This window comes from Anas acuta, chromosome 1, assembly GCF_963932015.1.
Source record: "Anas acuta chromosome 1, bAnaAcu1.1, whole genome shotgun sequence".
Classification (NCBI taxonomy): Eukaryota; Metazoa; Chordata; class Aves; order Anseriformes; family Anatidae; genus Anas; species Anas acuta.
In genome coordinates this window covers 3,647,193-3,662,118 of record NC_088979.1, presented here as the reverse complement: position 1 = coordinate 3,662,118, position 14,926 = coordinate 3,647,193, and the positions used below count along the sequence as shown (strand labels likewise).

Sequence of the window (14,926 nt, the reverse complement as noted above, 5' to 3'; positions counted from 1 at the left end):
CAATGTGTTTAATCATCACTCAAATTCATTATCTATTAAGGCTTTGTTTTTTCTAATTAGATGGCCAGTTTAAGTAAGGAGTTAAAGTACACTGAGATTCACACACAGATACACAAATATTGTCTCCCAATCACAGTAGCTGGAATTTTGTAGACATTTTTTGTATTGTTTCCCAAATATATTTAGGACGGGCTGTTGTAGAAACTATATAAATTATTTAACTGCTTTGAAAATTTCACTCGAATGATGTGGTTGCCTTTCTGCTGCACAGGCAGAAAGCTTACAGCTTCCTCTCCGCTGAGAGAAAGAAGAAATTGCAAAGAAAAACCAGTGAGGATCGTAAGAGAAGGATGAATGAAAGAATAACAAATAATAGCGGCTTGGATCCAGGCCAACAGGATTTGGGTTGGGATAGATAAAGTCCTTCCAAAAAAAAAAAAAAAATAGTTTTATTTTGGTATGGATAAATTGGAAAGTTTCCGAATGCAAAATTCGCAGTCGCTGGTAGGACAGGCCTTTCACAGTGCTTGGATGGGAGGTTTTCAGGGCAGCGTTCGTTTAAGCAGATGGTGTTTGTTTATTTTTAATGAATCCCTTTGGGGTGAGCGAGTAAGTGGCTTATCAGACAATATGTTTTTTTCTTCCGTCATCTAGAAACCGAAATGAGCTTGCAGAGACCCTTGAGCTCTTGAAAGCGCAAATTGATCCTGCCCTGTTGAAAAACAACAACTCTCAGCAGGAGAATTCGTCACGTGAAAGCCCAAGCATAGAAGATGAAGACACCAAAAAGGGCGAAGAAGCAGCTACACAAGGTTTTCTGCCTTTTCTCAAATTTTAAATGCTGTGCTGTGGCAGTGTCAGGATTTTCAACTTGCTGAAAAGTTGCTGTTTTAGATTAGGACCTTTTTAAAAAATATACATGTTTCTGTTCATAGTAAATCAAGTAAATATTGAATATCTTGGTAAATATTAATGAACTTTTTAGTGCGTATTTAAGCTCAAGAGTTATTTATAAGAAGAGAGATGTGTATAAATTGTTTTCCAAGTAATTTTACTTATGCTGTACATTTTGTATAGTGTTGTAAATACTTGTCATTGTATGCTTTTGTGGAGCATCAAAATGTTGCCCAGCTTTTCCTGTTCTAAACACATTAAAATTTCAAAAAGAAAAAAAATCTGTTTGTGCAATGCCATGATTGAAGTCACTACAGTATTGTGTACGTTGTTTATTTTTACTTTTAATTTTGAATCAAAAAAATAGGCTTTTTCCTCAATTATTTCCCAGCCCACACGATTTTTCAAGAAGACGTGAGTTTAAGTTGAATCAATTTGAAATACTAAAATATTTCTACATGAAGTGGTCTTTAGCTGCCTCCACCACATCGGTTTTGCTAGCAAATAACCTTTTTTCCTTCCTTATTATCATGTCATTGCACATATTTTATATCTTGCTTGACTTTGTGGTTTGTGCATTGGTTCTTACTAACTATCAGTTAGCCTAAAATATTTTGTTACAAAAATCTGATCTTTAAAGGTTATGAAAAGCTAAAAGCTTGTTATCCCAAGTAATTTTACACCAGTTACTACTTGGTGTTAACATTTTGTTAAACTGCAGGAGATTTGCTCAATCAGAAGCAAGATTTAAAGATTCCAGCATTAGTATGTTTCTTCAAATCTGTTTAATTTAATTAGATGTACAGAATTGGCAAAGACCTGGCTTTGTTCTGAGTACCAAAGGTGAACACTTGCTATCTCATTCCCATTCTTTGCAAACACTGTAGAACAGAAGAAATAAATGCAACATTTAGATAAATATTTCGTTTTGTTTTGGAAATAATTTAAAAGCTAGGGTAGAAATTGCAGTAAACTGGGACAAACTCCAGGAGAATTGTGTCTCTAAAACGTTTCCAGTATCTACCTTTGCATGTAAGTGACAGCACAATCTGCGTAGTTACTGTTACTGCAGAATTAATTCTACAAAGTACTGATCTTGTCTTGGTCTCACTAAAAATCAGTTGAGTCAAATTATTTAATTGAGATCTCTACTTCAAATATGATTTTACAAACATTTTAATAAGTGACCCCACTTTGGGATAAGTCCCAAAGTCCTACCACAAGCTCAGCCTTCCAGTGTCACCTAGATCACTACTTACATGCATGCAAAATCACTCCTAAGCACTAGACCCATGTATGCAATCAATAATGAAATTATTTACATGTGCTGTGATGGAAGTGCAGTCAGAGTGTTCACAGAGCTTTAATCATTTCAGTTGAGGAGCTTTAGTAACTCTTCCTATTAGTCTGTACTCAAATTCTAGGAAAATATTAAAGCCCTTCACAGGTACTCTGAAAACTTATCCAAAGGACTCATACCCATTTGTTTTGGCAGCTTTCCAAATAGCATTAAATTAGTTTATTCAAAAATAAAGTGAACTGAACCAGTGCTTAACTTTATTTTTATTTTTGTTTTTGTTTTTTTTTTACTAGCCTGCTTGACTCAAATATCATTAAGACAACTTGTGCATCTGCTGAGTCATTTTGTGCATACAAAATGCCTTATGAGCAGCCTGGGGAGTTAAAAAAAAAAATAAAAATAGATCTTAAAACAGCCATTGCTTTTCAGGATAGAGAGGTTTGGGTGTTCTGGAGATTCTTGATGTCAGAAGTTTGGGAGAAAGCAGTAGGTGACGGGAAGACATGGTTGGACGAAGTTTATCCAGAGAGAAGTGAACAGAGGACAGAAGAAGACAGAAAATGTGCTGCTCACACTGTTGCAGACAAATGTCTTCAGAGAGGCAGCTTTTATTTTTACGTTACAAGAGCTCAGAGTGGTGATCACCTCTAGGAGGGGGAGAAAAAACAGTCTTGAGCCTGCAGACTCTTACTGCTTCTGGTGTGCTGAGATGCATCTCTCACTCCTTTGCTAACTGCTGAGACTTACTTGGATGCAACGCTTTGCATTTGAAAACATGATAAAATGTACGAATTCCTCCTCACCACTCTCCTTTTGTAAAACGCTTGTTTTCTTTACATGTAATTAATTCAACTGTCACGTACTTTGTGTATTTCTAACTGCTTTGGGAAGCTCTCATCCTGGAGAAGAATTACACTAGTGCGGAGGGAGAGGGGTGAGGTAGAAGAAAGAAAAACCATCCTTTTGTTTGGAGTTCTGACATGTTTGCAATAACATCTTCCAGGTGGTGGAAGATAATGTTACAGTGTACGCAGTGCTATCATGTTTGCTTTTTCTAATTAGTTCTATCCCTAGGTGACTCCAAAAGCATGGCAAAATAAAAACCCCAAGATATTAAGTGGCTTTAGTAGTGAGAAGTAATAGGCTGAAATACAGAGCAACACAATAAACGTATGGTTTCTTCTGGGTGCTGGAGCTGTACTTTAAGCCCTAATGATCCAAAATTGCCTGAGCAAAGCAGGCGTGTTCTCATTCTTTAAGCTCTGCAGGATTTTCTGGTATATGCTACTACTCGCTGTGTATGTCTCAAAAATGAAAATGAAGTGAATGTAGAGTATTAGCTGTTATGTAAATTTTGACAGGACATAGGAGATGCATTCATTGCCTAGGAATGGAGAAGCCAGGTGAATTTGGCCATCAGCCAGTGTTCAATATTTTCCATTTTTCTTTGAAATGTTAAAATACAATAGTTAGATTTTTCTTGAAATCAAAATCTGTACAAGCAGGGAACTGAATTGAACGTGGAATTGCACTTGAAGAACATGGAAGCTCACCCCATGTTCTGGTTTTTGACAAAATTCAGGAATTCAAACTTCTCTAAGTTGATGCTTCACATGCTCTCTGCTGAGGATTTATGTGTCTTTTCTCTAAAGGTCTTGTGATACTACTGAAGGAGTTGAGATGTCCATATAAATGAGGATAAGCGTAGAATTCTGCAGATAGCTTCTGAGATTTAGGTTTATCTTTGTATATAACTAAACTGAACCGTGATTCTAAAAATTGGCAGCCTCCTTGTTTAATGACAGCGCTAGACAAACCAGCCTCCTAATCGTTCCAGGAGAGAAGATTCATTTGTGAGGGACTTGGATTGTTGTTTTTTTTAGATATACCTTCATTTTGATGGATGCTGTTTGTAATCCTGTAGGTCCCCTGGTTTTGTTTCATAGTTGTTTTTCTCTGCCAACAGAAAATCAATTAAAAATCAAAGAAGAAAAAGAGGAGGTGGAGGAACAGCCCAAGGAACTGGAAAGTCTTCCTCTTCCTGTGGTCAAAGAAGATGAAAACACGATGAAAATTGAGAAGGTGGAAGAAAAAGAAATTATAAAATTGCCAGTAATAGTAAAATTAGAGAAACCTTCAGAATACAATGAAGAAAAGCAAACTGTCAAAGAGGAAAGTGACTCCTTTAAAGAAAACGTCAAGCCCGTTAAAGTAGAAGTGAAGGAAAACAAAATAGAACCAAAAGACTTAAAAGACGTAAAAAGTTGTACTGACAAAATAGCAGTTCACGAGCCGGAGAGGTTAGAGTTTTGTGTTAATGTCAAAACTCCCCAGGAAATTGTGGAGAAGTCTGTGGAAGAAAGCGAGAAACTTAAAAATGACCAGCAGGCAAAAATACCACTTAAAAAGCGAGAGATCAAGCTGACGGATGACTATGACAGTCCGATAAAGGGCTCCCTGTGTAAATGCGTTACTCCAACGAAGGATGTCTTGAAGGAAGAAGGGAAACCAGAAGAAGAAACTTTTAAGAGAGTCCCTACGATTACTGCTTTGTGTCCTGATGGGAAAATACTGGTAAACGGAGAGGTGAGCAGTGAAAAAATAACCCCAAGTGTCATCCAAAACAATAAGGCAGAGCACTCTGTTATTACAAAGGAAGACAGCAACTCGTTAAAAGAGAAAAATGGTAATAAGAGTGGTGAAAAGATCTCGGACTCCCTAAACTCTGTTAGCAGAATTATAAAAGTGTGTGAAGTTGAGAAAAACGCAGTGACTGTGGTGAAAGAGGTAGGGGCTGTGGTCTCTGAGCTTTCTCATCAGAAAGTGCCTTTCAAGGAGGAATCTAGTCCTGTGGAAAAAGAGTCCCTCGACAATGCTGCTGCTGAAACGGTAGCGGAGGAATCTTCAAACTCTGAAGACTGTGCCAAAAATACTGAAGAGAAGCTAGCCGTGATAATCAAAAAGGACAGGCTACCGCCGCCCAAAGAGTGCTTAGAGAAGCTAGAAAAGTCCACAAACGCACCTGCTCCTGCAGAAATACCCAAGCCTGCTCTGCCTGATGAGGAGGTTTTGAAAAGCAGAAGCGAGCCCGAGGAGAAGCCTGATTCTCTGAAAGCTGCTGAGACGCCTCCTTCATCCACTTCGCCTGTTACCTTAGAGAAGTCTGGTTCAGAAGCAGAAGGCTCCGACGCTAAACCTACTCCCCCTGAGGAGAGCAAGGTAGAAGAAAAAGCCAGCCCTGAAAAACAAGAGGAAGAGCCTGAAGCTGCCAAGGCAGAGCCGGATGGATTAGGTGATGCCCACGCTTCTAATCTGGAGGACTCCTCGGAGAGTAAAAAGGAATCTCCTGTACCCAAAAGCAAATTTAAATATAAACTGGTTTCTGAAGAGGAAAGCTGTGCAACAGATAATAAGGAAATAACGTCTGAAAGACAGAAGGAAGGAATTAAATTAACGATTAGGATCTCAAGTAGGAAGAGAAAGGCGGAAACGCCACCCGAAGAGGTCAGCATCGGCCGCACGTTACGGCGATCTCCGAGAATATCCAAGCCGACCCCAAAAGTTGTGGAGACTCGGGATCAGAAATCTGAGAAAAAACGACCTGAGGAGGACGAGGAGAAACCTGCGGCAGCGCAAAAGCAGGAACGGAAAGAAGATGCAAAAAAACAAGAGAAGGAGTCCAATTCTAAAGTTAACAAGGTAATACGGTTTTACTTCTTGGGAATAGAAATTATCATGGTCTTATCTGTAAGAAAGGATATGGGTTTACATAAGAATATGAAGGATTACAGTCCTTTGGTCAACTTCTGCGAGGAACTAGCTTTGCAATCCAGTTAGTGGACTCGACCAATATAAAAACACCCCCTGAGAGAGCATTAATAATATCTGTTGACTTAGCAGCTTATAAAATCTTCCATTTAAGCTAAGCAAAGTAGACCGAGCCAGTGGAAGTGAATTTTCTTAACAAACCACACGATCAGACCCGAGTCAGTCTGACTGAGTGGCTGCACGGGGACATGCAGCTCCTGTGGATTGTCTAGATGGATACTTGGTCAGTATGGGGATGATCATAAGCAAAAAAAAAAAGAAAGCAAAAATGGTGAAGAATAACATGTTAGGACTTCCAGGTGAAGTTGAAATTATTGTTGTGGTGGCTTCATGATGTAATTATCTCTTCTTCTACATGCGATAAACAATTTGTACTATGGATAGAGGTCTTTTTTAATGATAAACTTGCCATTATGGGGCATAAATCTTAAAAGCATGTCAGGCAAAAATAATACAAGGAGTTAAATGTGTGTATGGATACTGCTTCTAAATCTATGTAACTGTAACCACCTTTTATTCATTTACTTTCCATATGTTTCTGGATATGGAGTGCAAAAGAGAAAGAGAGAATAAAGAGGCTGTAATTTTAAGTATATTCTTTTATATCAACTTGATATCCTATTAATTTTTCACTACTACATGTTTCCTTAGTGATTTTTTTAGTTCTACCAATGCAGTCACATATTCAGAAAATTATTTCACATACTGCAATGCTGAATAACCTTCCTAAAAAGAACAGCTCATTTGATTGTGAACGGTAACATTTATGCTGAAAAAATTCTGTCATATATCCAAAATAACTAAATTAAATAATGAAAGTGAAATAAAAGGATAGTAGTGCTTCTAAGTTTTACAAGTAGTTTAAATTTTGAAATACTGTTGCTGTAATTTGATCTTTTTTTTTTCCAAGATACAGACATCTAAGAATGCTTAATTTGGTAGAGAGTTTTTGAAAGTTATGACAGAGGAACAAGCTTGATAATGTTATGCCGCTGTCATTTTATCAAAATACCCTAATCTTTAATTGGATATTTTATGTTCCTTTTCTTTCTAAAAAGGCTCTTTAAAAAGAGATTTGGAACGGTGGTGACATGTGAGGAAGCCTAAAATTAAATTAATACTCTCATGGATTTAAAGCACGATTTGTCACTAAGCTTTAATGAACAGTAAAATTGCTGAAGAGCAGGAAATGAATGTTAAGAACCCAAAATGAAACTTTACCAATGTGACAAGTAGTGCTGTGTAATGAGTGCATCCTGCAGGAGAATTAGAATATTTTGTACAGTTCAGTTTAGCTGGTTCAGGTCAATGAGTAGTTTAGTCAAAGTTGAAAAATGGTTTGAACTGAAAAACCTAGAAAAAATATTTTAAATTTTCAGTGTCTGGGGGCTAAAAAATATTTGTGAGAGCAGGATGTTTATGAGAAACAAGGCAGTTAATTGCAAGAAGAGTTACTTTTTTTCTTGCATTGTTTTAAAGTTAAAATATCCAGGTCGTAGAACGTGGTTTTAACTAATATGAAGTGATATAAATATGAACTTGTATGGTGCACTGCTTTTATTTCAGAAAATTGTGCCTGTCTTAGAAGAATGCATCAAAAGCAGTTAAATTGATACACTTTTAAGAGTGCAAACATGTTTCCTAAATCAAAATGAAAGATATAAACTGTATAAAAAAGTAACTAAATATTCTGTTTGGATTGAGGAAAAAGTAAAAAACTTTAAATGTGGACTTTAATTTGTGCACAAACCAGGTTGCTTTTTCGAAGTAGGAGAAAAGAGGCTGAGTCACCAGCCTGCCTTCCTATTTTTAAACCTTGTTTGCAAATCTCTTTCTGCAGGTAGATAGTATTTTTCTCCCTTTGCTATCCTGTTGAACTTTCAGGCTCTCTGAAGGGTAATCTGTTCATTGAAATGCTCTGCTGTAAATTTAAAACTCTTGTGATGGAGATGAATCACTTCACTTTTGAGCCTACTATTTTTTTAGGATCTGGGAAGAAACTGTAAGTTTCCTTTGTGTTTTCTCTTTGAAATGGTGTCGCTCCTAGAGAAGCAAAGTTCGGTGGACGGGTACACGGACACGGGGCAGGTGGAAATACTCAAGTAATGAAGACAGTGAGGACTCAGAGAGCGAAAAAAACTCTGAGGAGGAGGAGGAAGAGGAAGAAGAGGAGGAAGAAGAAGCTGCACCTGCTGATGACGATGAGCCGTGCAAGAAGTGTGGCCTTCCCAACCACCCGGAGCTGGTAGGCTTTGGGGGAAAGCTTCTCATGAGTGTTTTTTTGGTAGATTAAAAGAGTATCTGAAGGCACATTGTTCTTTGGGGTGGCTGTATGTGGAGCACCCTCTAGTTTTTAGGTAAAGAAGCCACGAAGAAAGACGAGTTCACCTTTAACAAGGAGAGAAAGACACCGCTTTTGTTTACCGCCTTCGAAATGTCTTTTATGAGGTACAAAATAAGCACATTCTCAGGTGTGTGACAGTTTCCTAGTATGGCTGAGACAAAGTTAGAACATCAGGGTGTTAGAGGTAAACATTGCAATAGATACTCACATAGTTAGGTCAGTTTTAATGAAATGGGATCTCCAGAGGTTTCTTTACCCGGTTAAGCAGCAATCCTAATAGCTGCCTAGTTCTGTATATCCCTGAGAGCCTGCGAGGCTTTATCTCGAGCTTTATCTCTACCATCCTGGACATAAAATCATCCTGACTGAGGAAATTGCCTCAGATTGCTCAGGCTCCCTCCACATGGCCAGGTTTCCCTCGCGTAGACGTGAGCGCACAGGGAAAGCAGCTCACACCACATCTTGTCCAGATGTAGTTTTCCACTTAGGCCGGGGTCTGGAAAGCATTACCAGATCCCACAGTCCTACGGGCACACGCTCTGCGTAGCCCAGAAGTGCTGAGTGCCTGAGAACACAACACGGAGACAAAATCTGGTGTTAAAGTGGAAAACTGTGATACATAAACTTGCCCATAAAAACCACCCTTGGCCCTGCAAACAGCTAGTAATAAGCGATAGAGGATTTTTGGGGGTTTTGGCACAGCCCAAAGCATTTATGAAGCGCTTCTGTGTTGGCAGGGAAAACACTTCTGGAGCTCGTTACATGTTGTGAATGCCAGAAGATACTCACGATTTGTTTTGTTTCAACAGATTTTGTTATGTGACTCCTGCGACAGCGGATACCACACAGCCTGCCTTCGCCCTCCTTTGATGATCATTCCCGACGGAGAGTGGTTCTGCCCACCTTGCCAGCACGTATGGACCCTCTTCCTCTTCCCTTTCAGCTTTGCACTGGTGGAGGGTTGTTGGGAGTTTAACAAGTTCTTCTTTCATCTTCTTTCTGTTTTAAAGTAGACCGTGATGGAGTGATCTTCCCCTTAGCCATTAGTAAAACTGAGTTTTGTGGGGTGTTTTCCCTTTCCCTTCCTTTCTTCTCTTAGTGATGTATGACTACATGTTGCTGCTGTGTACTTCAGCCACACTTTTTTTCCTATATTTTGTTAAATAACAGGAATAATGTAATATTAAAAATATAATATATTATTTTTTTCCCGAAAGAAACACAATGGCATCTGGGAGGGGGAGCAGTTAGCAGCAAGGAATATCTATATAAAATAAAATGACCACAGCAAGCAGCTCTTCTTGATGTGCTGGTCTCCAGAGACATTTGCTCAGAAGCTGGTAGAGGAAGCTGCTAATTCTGATGGGTTTCACAATCTAGTTAGCTTCTGCTGAGAAAGGCAGTGTTGTCCCTGTCAAGTAATGGCCACTTTTTTGAAGGTTAGAAGCTCCTTCTGAAAAAAAAAAAATAATAAAATAAAATAAAAAAAAAAAAAAGAAGAAGAAAAAAGGCCCAGTTTCTAAAATAAAAGTGCTTCTAAAATGAAAAGCAAGATTTGCAGTGATGATGCTTGGAAGGATAAGCCAAAGAATGTGTGATGCTGTTCTTGTCAAATTAATGGGGAACCATCCTGTGTGCGTTTTCAGCATAATCTGCCCATCTGCAGAGGAAAAATCCTTTGCCAGAAGGGCTGTTGCTGTGCAAAAAGCAACGCCAGCCATGGCATGATATGGCTGTATCACGCATCGATTTGTCAGTTCTCTTCTGAGAAGTGTTTTTGTTTGACTAGTCATGATCTTGAATAGTAAGAAAGTTTTCCTTACACGATGTCATATTGCAGCTTGCAGTTAAAACATCCCCTTGCTTTGTTGCTGCTTGGTATTTTTTAATATGAAAAATACCAAATTTGTGCAGGAGTGAAATATCATCCTTGGAGATAGCTCAATAAGTCTGTGATCATGAAACAAGGCACAATTTGTCTATAAAAAGTCATTTTTACATATGGCTCCTTGCTTATTAAATGCAATATGGAATAATTGGTGAGAAAGTGATGCTGAAATGTGCCCCTATCTTTTTTTCTTTGTAGACTTTTTTTTCCTGTAGCCCTACTTTTTTTTTTCCATAGACTTCTGCGTGCTGTCTAGAGATTCATTGACAAACAGAATCACTCTTTGCACACTCAGCTTCATGTGTGCATATTACGTGTGTCTGAAATCTTTAGGTTTCTCTGCAGCTACGTTATAAATACCAAGAAAAATGTGATACTAATACAGAAGTGTGTTTATGTTAAACATCTTTAGTACTTGCTTTAGGTGCATTGCTTCCTACAGTAAATTCCAGTTACTGGGAGGATGCTTCTCTAAAGACATTCATGCCAGAGCACACACGTGCTTTAGGAAGACAGCCTTTAAGCTTTGTTCATCAAAAAGCCTCCAGTGTAGAAGCATTCACCCTTCCTCCAGACAGCAGATTGACAAATATAGAAATAATGAATGAAGTGTCTGAACAGGAGACCAAAATGGTTACGAAAGAAACTAATGCTGTGTTTCATTCCCTCAGAAATTACTCTGTGAGAAGCTAGAAGAACAATTGCAAGATCTGGATGTTGTCTTAAAAAAGAAGGAGCGTGCAGAGCGCAGGTACCACTCTTTCAACGTGCGTTAACGAACCCGGGACTGGGGAGGAAGGGCTAAAAGAAACTGGAAACTGGTGACACCAGTTTTGCCTTCCCACTGGTGACAGAGGTTTTGGTGGTGCAGTGCTGGGACAGCTTGCAAGACGGGAGAAGTCCAGTAATTAGCCAAGGTGTCTGAGGACAATTATGGCTCGCCATAGCTATCTGCATGTCTCAGACCTGAAAATGAGGGACGTGAAACAAAATCTGCATAACAGACTGCTTTAGGGCATACACTGAGTGCTCTGCAACGTTCAATACCATCTGCATGCATTGTTAAACACAACTTTGCATGAACTATACATTAAGAGGCAAAATTCACCTGAAGGTGAGACCCCTGTAAAGACAGCAGTGGAGCAGGCTCGTGTTTCTAGCACCCGCAGTAATACCACACGGGGTGTAGTGATTTGGTGCTCAGGAGTGGAGCACAATCCCTGGCTGCCTTCAGCTTCCTTCAGATCCGTTTGTTATCACTGCAGCACCGCCAAGGAGAGTGACAGATCAGGTACCAACTGTTCCTCACTTCTGCTCAGAGTGGATTTAGATCCCACTGTGGTAAAATTACCCTCGGCTTGCCAATTCTAGCGAATTTGTAGCTTTGGGAATGAAGCAATTAGCTATTTTTACGAGTGAGCTCAGCTTACTCCATCTGTGCAGGAGTATGGGACACAGAGGAACTGTGTCTGCTGCTCTGCTTTGTGGTGGGAAGCCTCCTTGCTGGTGAACAATATTTTTGGACCTACTTTGGTAAATATTCTGCTGGCAACCATTACTTGGAATGCCAGTTTTTTTTCCAGTCTGTCTTCCTTCCTTGAAATCACTGGTGTTGCATGAGAGTACAGCCTTCTGACTGTTACAGGGGAGCATACAGTCGATATCATAGCACTTTTCAGGGGCTGAAACAGATGTTTAACAGTCCTTTTGCAATCTGACGCTCATACCTCATCAAATTAACCTAATGTTTTCTGTTGTACACCATAAGAACCTTCATTTTTTTTCCCTTAAGTCTTTTAAAAAGAGAGAAATTAATTTGGGCCATAAAGGATTTCATGATACAGTCATTGAATATTGAAGTCCTTCAACTTAGTAGCTATATATTTTAGGAAACTAAGGTAAAAAGGCTGAAGAGAGCAAGAATTACAATGGTAAGAAGAAATGCTGGCCTTTTTTACTACAGGTTGGTGTATAAATTGAAGTAGGTTGTTTAGGGCACAGAAATATTTGAATGTAATATTTCTGTAACATGACAGTATCTCCTCTCTGCCTTTTTGGGAAGGGGAAGAACAATTCTCTCATGGGCACACACACTTCATCGACTCTTTGAGCCAGGGTTGTTACCGTGCTGTTTGGACAAGCGACACCGTTGTGCTTTGGTTATTCTCTGCTTCTCAAGAATCTGCTTGAAACTGCTTCAGCTGTATCCTCACACAGCCCCCAAGAGCCACGTCACGGATTTTTTATGAAAACTTTCAGCTTCATGACGACTGACAAAGATGTAGATCAAAGCCATACCTTTGTTTTCCTTCTGTTTGTGAATTCAAGATGTTACCACAACAGCCTGGCTGAATTTCAGGTGTCTCACGCACACTTCGATAATCATGTCCTATCACAAGCTGTTATGGATGCCCCTTTAGTTCATGTTAGAGACTCCCAGACTTGATAGAAAATCCCTCTGGGGACTTCTCTACTTTTTCCACTCAAATCAGGGGGAGCACTTCCTTTCCTGCCCTCTTTTTTCTTCCCTTTAGCAATTTTTGCCGCTGTTTACTTGAGACAAGATGTTTTCTGGATTCTTCTGGGAAGTGTTTGTAACCAGTCAGTGTTCATCTGCACCCTCAGTCCCAAAGCTGTTGGTTAAAATGTTTAAACCACCGGTTAAAATGTTGAGCTTCTGGGTGCTGCATCCCAATAATGAAAGCTTTGATACTTTATGGTGCCATTTGTTTTAAGATCTTTGCCTTGGCAGGACTGGGGAGTTTTATTTGCTAATTTCTTAAACAGTGTGTACCTAAGCCAGGGGAGGTAAAGCAGATCCCCAAAAGCTCACTGATCACATTTAAAAACAGTTGAATTTTACTCATCTCTCCCATCTCTTGATGTTTTGCACTACAAAAAACGAGAAATGGAGACCATAAAATCCATTTTCTGATTTTAGGAGTTGCGTTCCTTGCCTTAAGATGCTGTTTAAACTCATTTGTAAGAGCACGGTGACTTTGCACAGAGTATGAGAAAATTCCTGTCATCCAAACATTCTCATGGCTCTCAGGTGGACGAAGACAATTTCTTTTGAGCTCTCATTTTTGGAAGCTGATGGTAGGAGACACAAACAATTACTTTAATACAGAGCCAGACTTTTCAGTTTAGATCTAATGATACAGAGTTGTCAAAGCTCATGGTCTTTTTGCCTGTAAAACTTTTCTGCTTTCTGTCAGTATGACTTCAGGAACTATACCAGTTTGTGTCATTTAAGAATGTTCTGCTAAATTCTCTCAGCAGACCGTTCTTCAGAAGGTTATTGGGATAAAAACGCAGGAGGCTGGTCAGAAGGCTATTGTAAAATTTACTTAGATTGTTTATAAGCTAATCACAGTTTTAGAAACCAATTTTTTACACATAGAAGCCTGTAATTATGTGCATAACATAATGAAGTAAAGGCATCTCAGATTAATATGCACCTTACACCTTTGTGTCCTTGTGCACCTGATGCATCCTGGTGCGACTCCAGGACACGGGCTCAGTACAGCTGCTCAGCATAGCTTTCTTTGCTATCTTCACTTATCCAAACTATCCCTTGTTTTCATAGAAGAAGGCGACAGACTGCTCTTTGATAGCTGGGTTCAGCACCTCGTGCTCTCAGTGAGGTGCTGGGATACTGGAGGCATCTCCTGCTGTGGCTGCAGCAGCAAGCAGAGGCCAGGCACCAGGCTTGTGCCCAAAGCAATTCAGAAGATGCTCGGAGGCAAGCTAAGCTTGCTGCTGCCCCCTAAACTCAATTTTACTCACTTTGATTTAATCCTCTTACCTACTGTCATCCAGAAGGACAGCCTCCTTCTCCTTACAGTCATTTTTCCTATATTTGAGCACTGTTCTCTCTCCCGGCACTTGTCCTTTTGGAATTGCATCCCGTCTTCATCTCATTCTTCCAGTTCAGTGTGATTTTAAATTCCCATTTTATCTTCCAGTGCTTCCAAGATCAGTGGTGGTTATAGATCTGGTATCATCACAACATCAGGGTTTTTCAGCTGGTTTTTTAATTGCTTTTTGTATACGAATTCAGTCATTTCTGGGGTGCTTGCAATCTTCAAATGTTGCTGTTTGTGAGAACTCTTTGGAAATCACTTATATTATGCACACATGAAAATGTAATCACATGAGATTTAGAATTTAGATACTTGGATTTAGTATTTAGATTTTAGTATTTAGTATTTCGATTTAGTATTTAGATATTTCAGTATTTAGATTCCAGCTATAATAACGGTTTTCAGTTGGAACACCTTCTTTGGATGCTTCTGTAAGTGATAATAAGAGCTTCAAATGGTGCTAATTGCAACATTGTTTTAGATACCTGCAATCTTTCTGTAAACTTACATTCTTTTTTTCTCTCCTACAGAAAAGAGCGGTTGGTGTACGTGGGCATCAGTATTGAGAACATCATCCCACCGCAGGTAGGTCACTGCATCTACGTTGCAGCATTCTGTATTCTTTCTCAGTGTTGTGTTCAGAGAGCTACTAGCATCTTGGAAAGAAAAATCAATGGATATTGAGGACAGAAATAATCTGGTGGCCTTCATTTTAGTCTGAGGGTGAATTTGAAGCCGAGGGAGCTTTCATGGCTTGTTAGAGCCATCTGGCGCTACACAGAGTCCTCTGTTGGTAAAGATCACAG

The 14,926-nt window shown here is 39.3% G+C and overlaps 1 protein-coding gene across 1 annotated transcript in view; it reads left to right on the top strand.

Moving 5' to 3' along the window:
- Nucleotides 1-14,926, top strand: part of RSF1 (remodeling and spacing factor 1) — a 55,822-nt gene that overhangs the window by 23,175 nt on the left and 17,721 nt on the right. The window contains exons 5-10 of the mRNA XM_068699116.1: nt 655-812; nt 4,161-5,893; nt 8,070-8,267; nt 9,176-9,280; nt 10,926-11,005; nt 14,651-14,705. Of these exons, the coding sequence (XP_068555217.1) occupies nt 655-812; nt 4,161-5,893; nt 8,070-8,267; nt 9,176-9,280; nt 10,926-11,005; nt 14,651-14,705 (2,329 nt within the window). The remainder of the gene's footprint in view (nt 1-654; nt 813-4,160; nt 5,894-8,069; nt 8,268-9,175; nt 9,281-10,925; nt 11,006-14,650; nt 14,706-14,926) is intronic.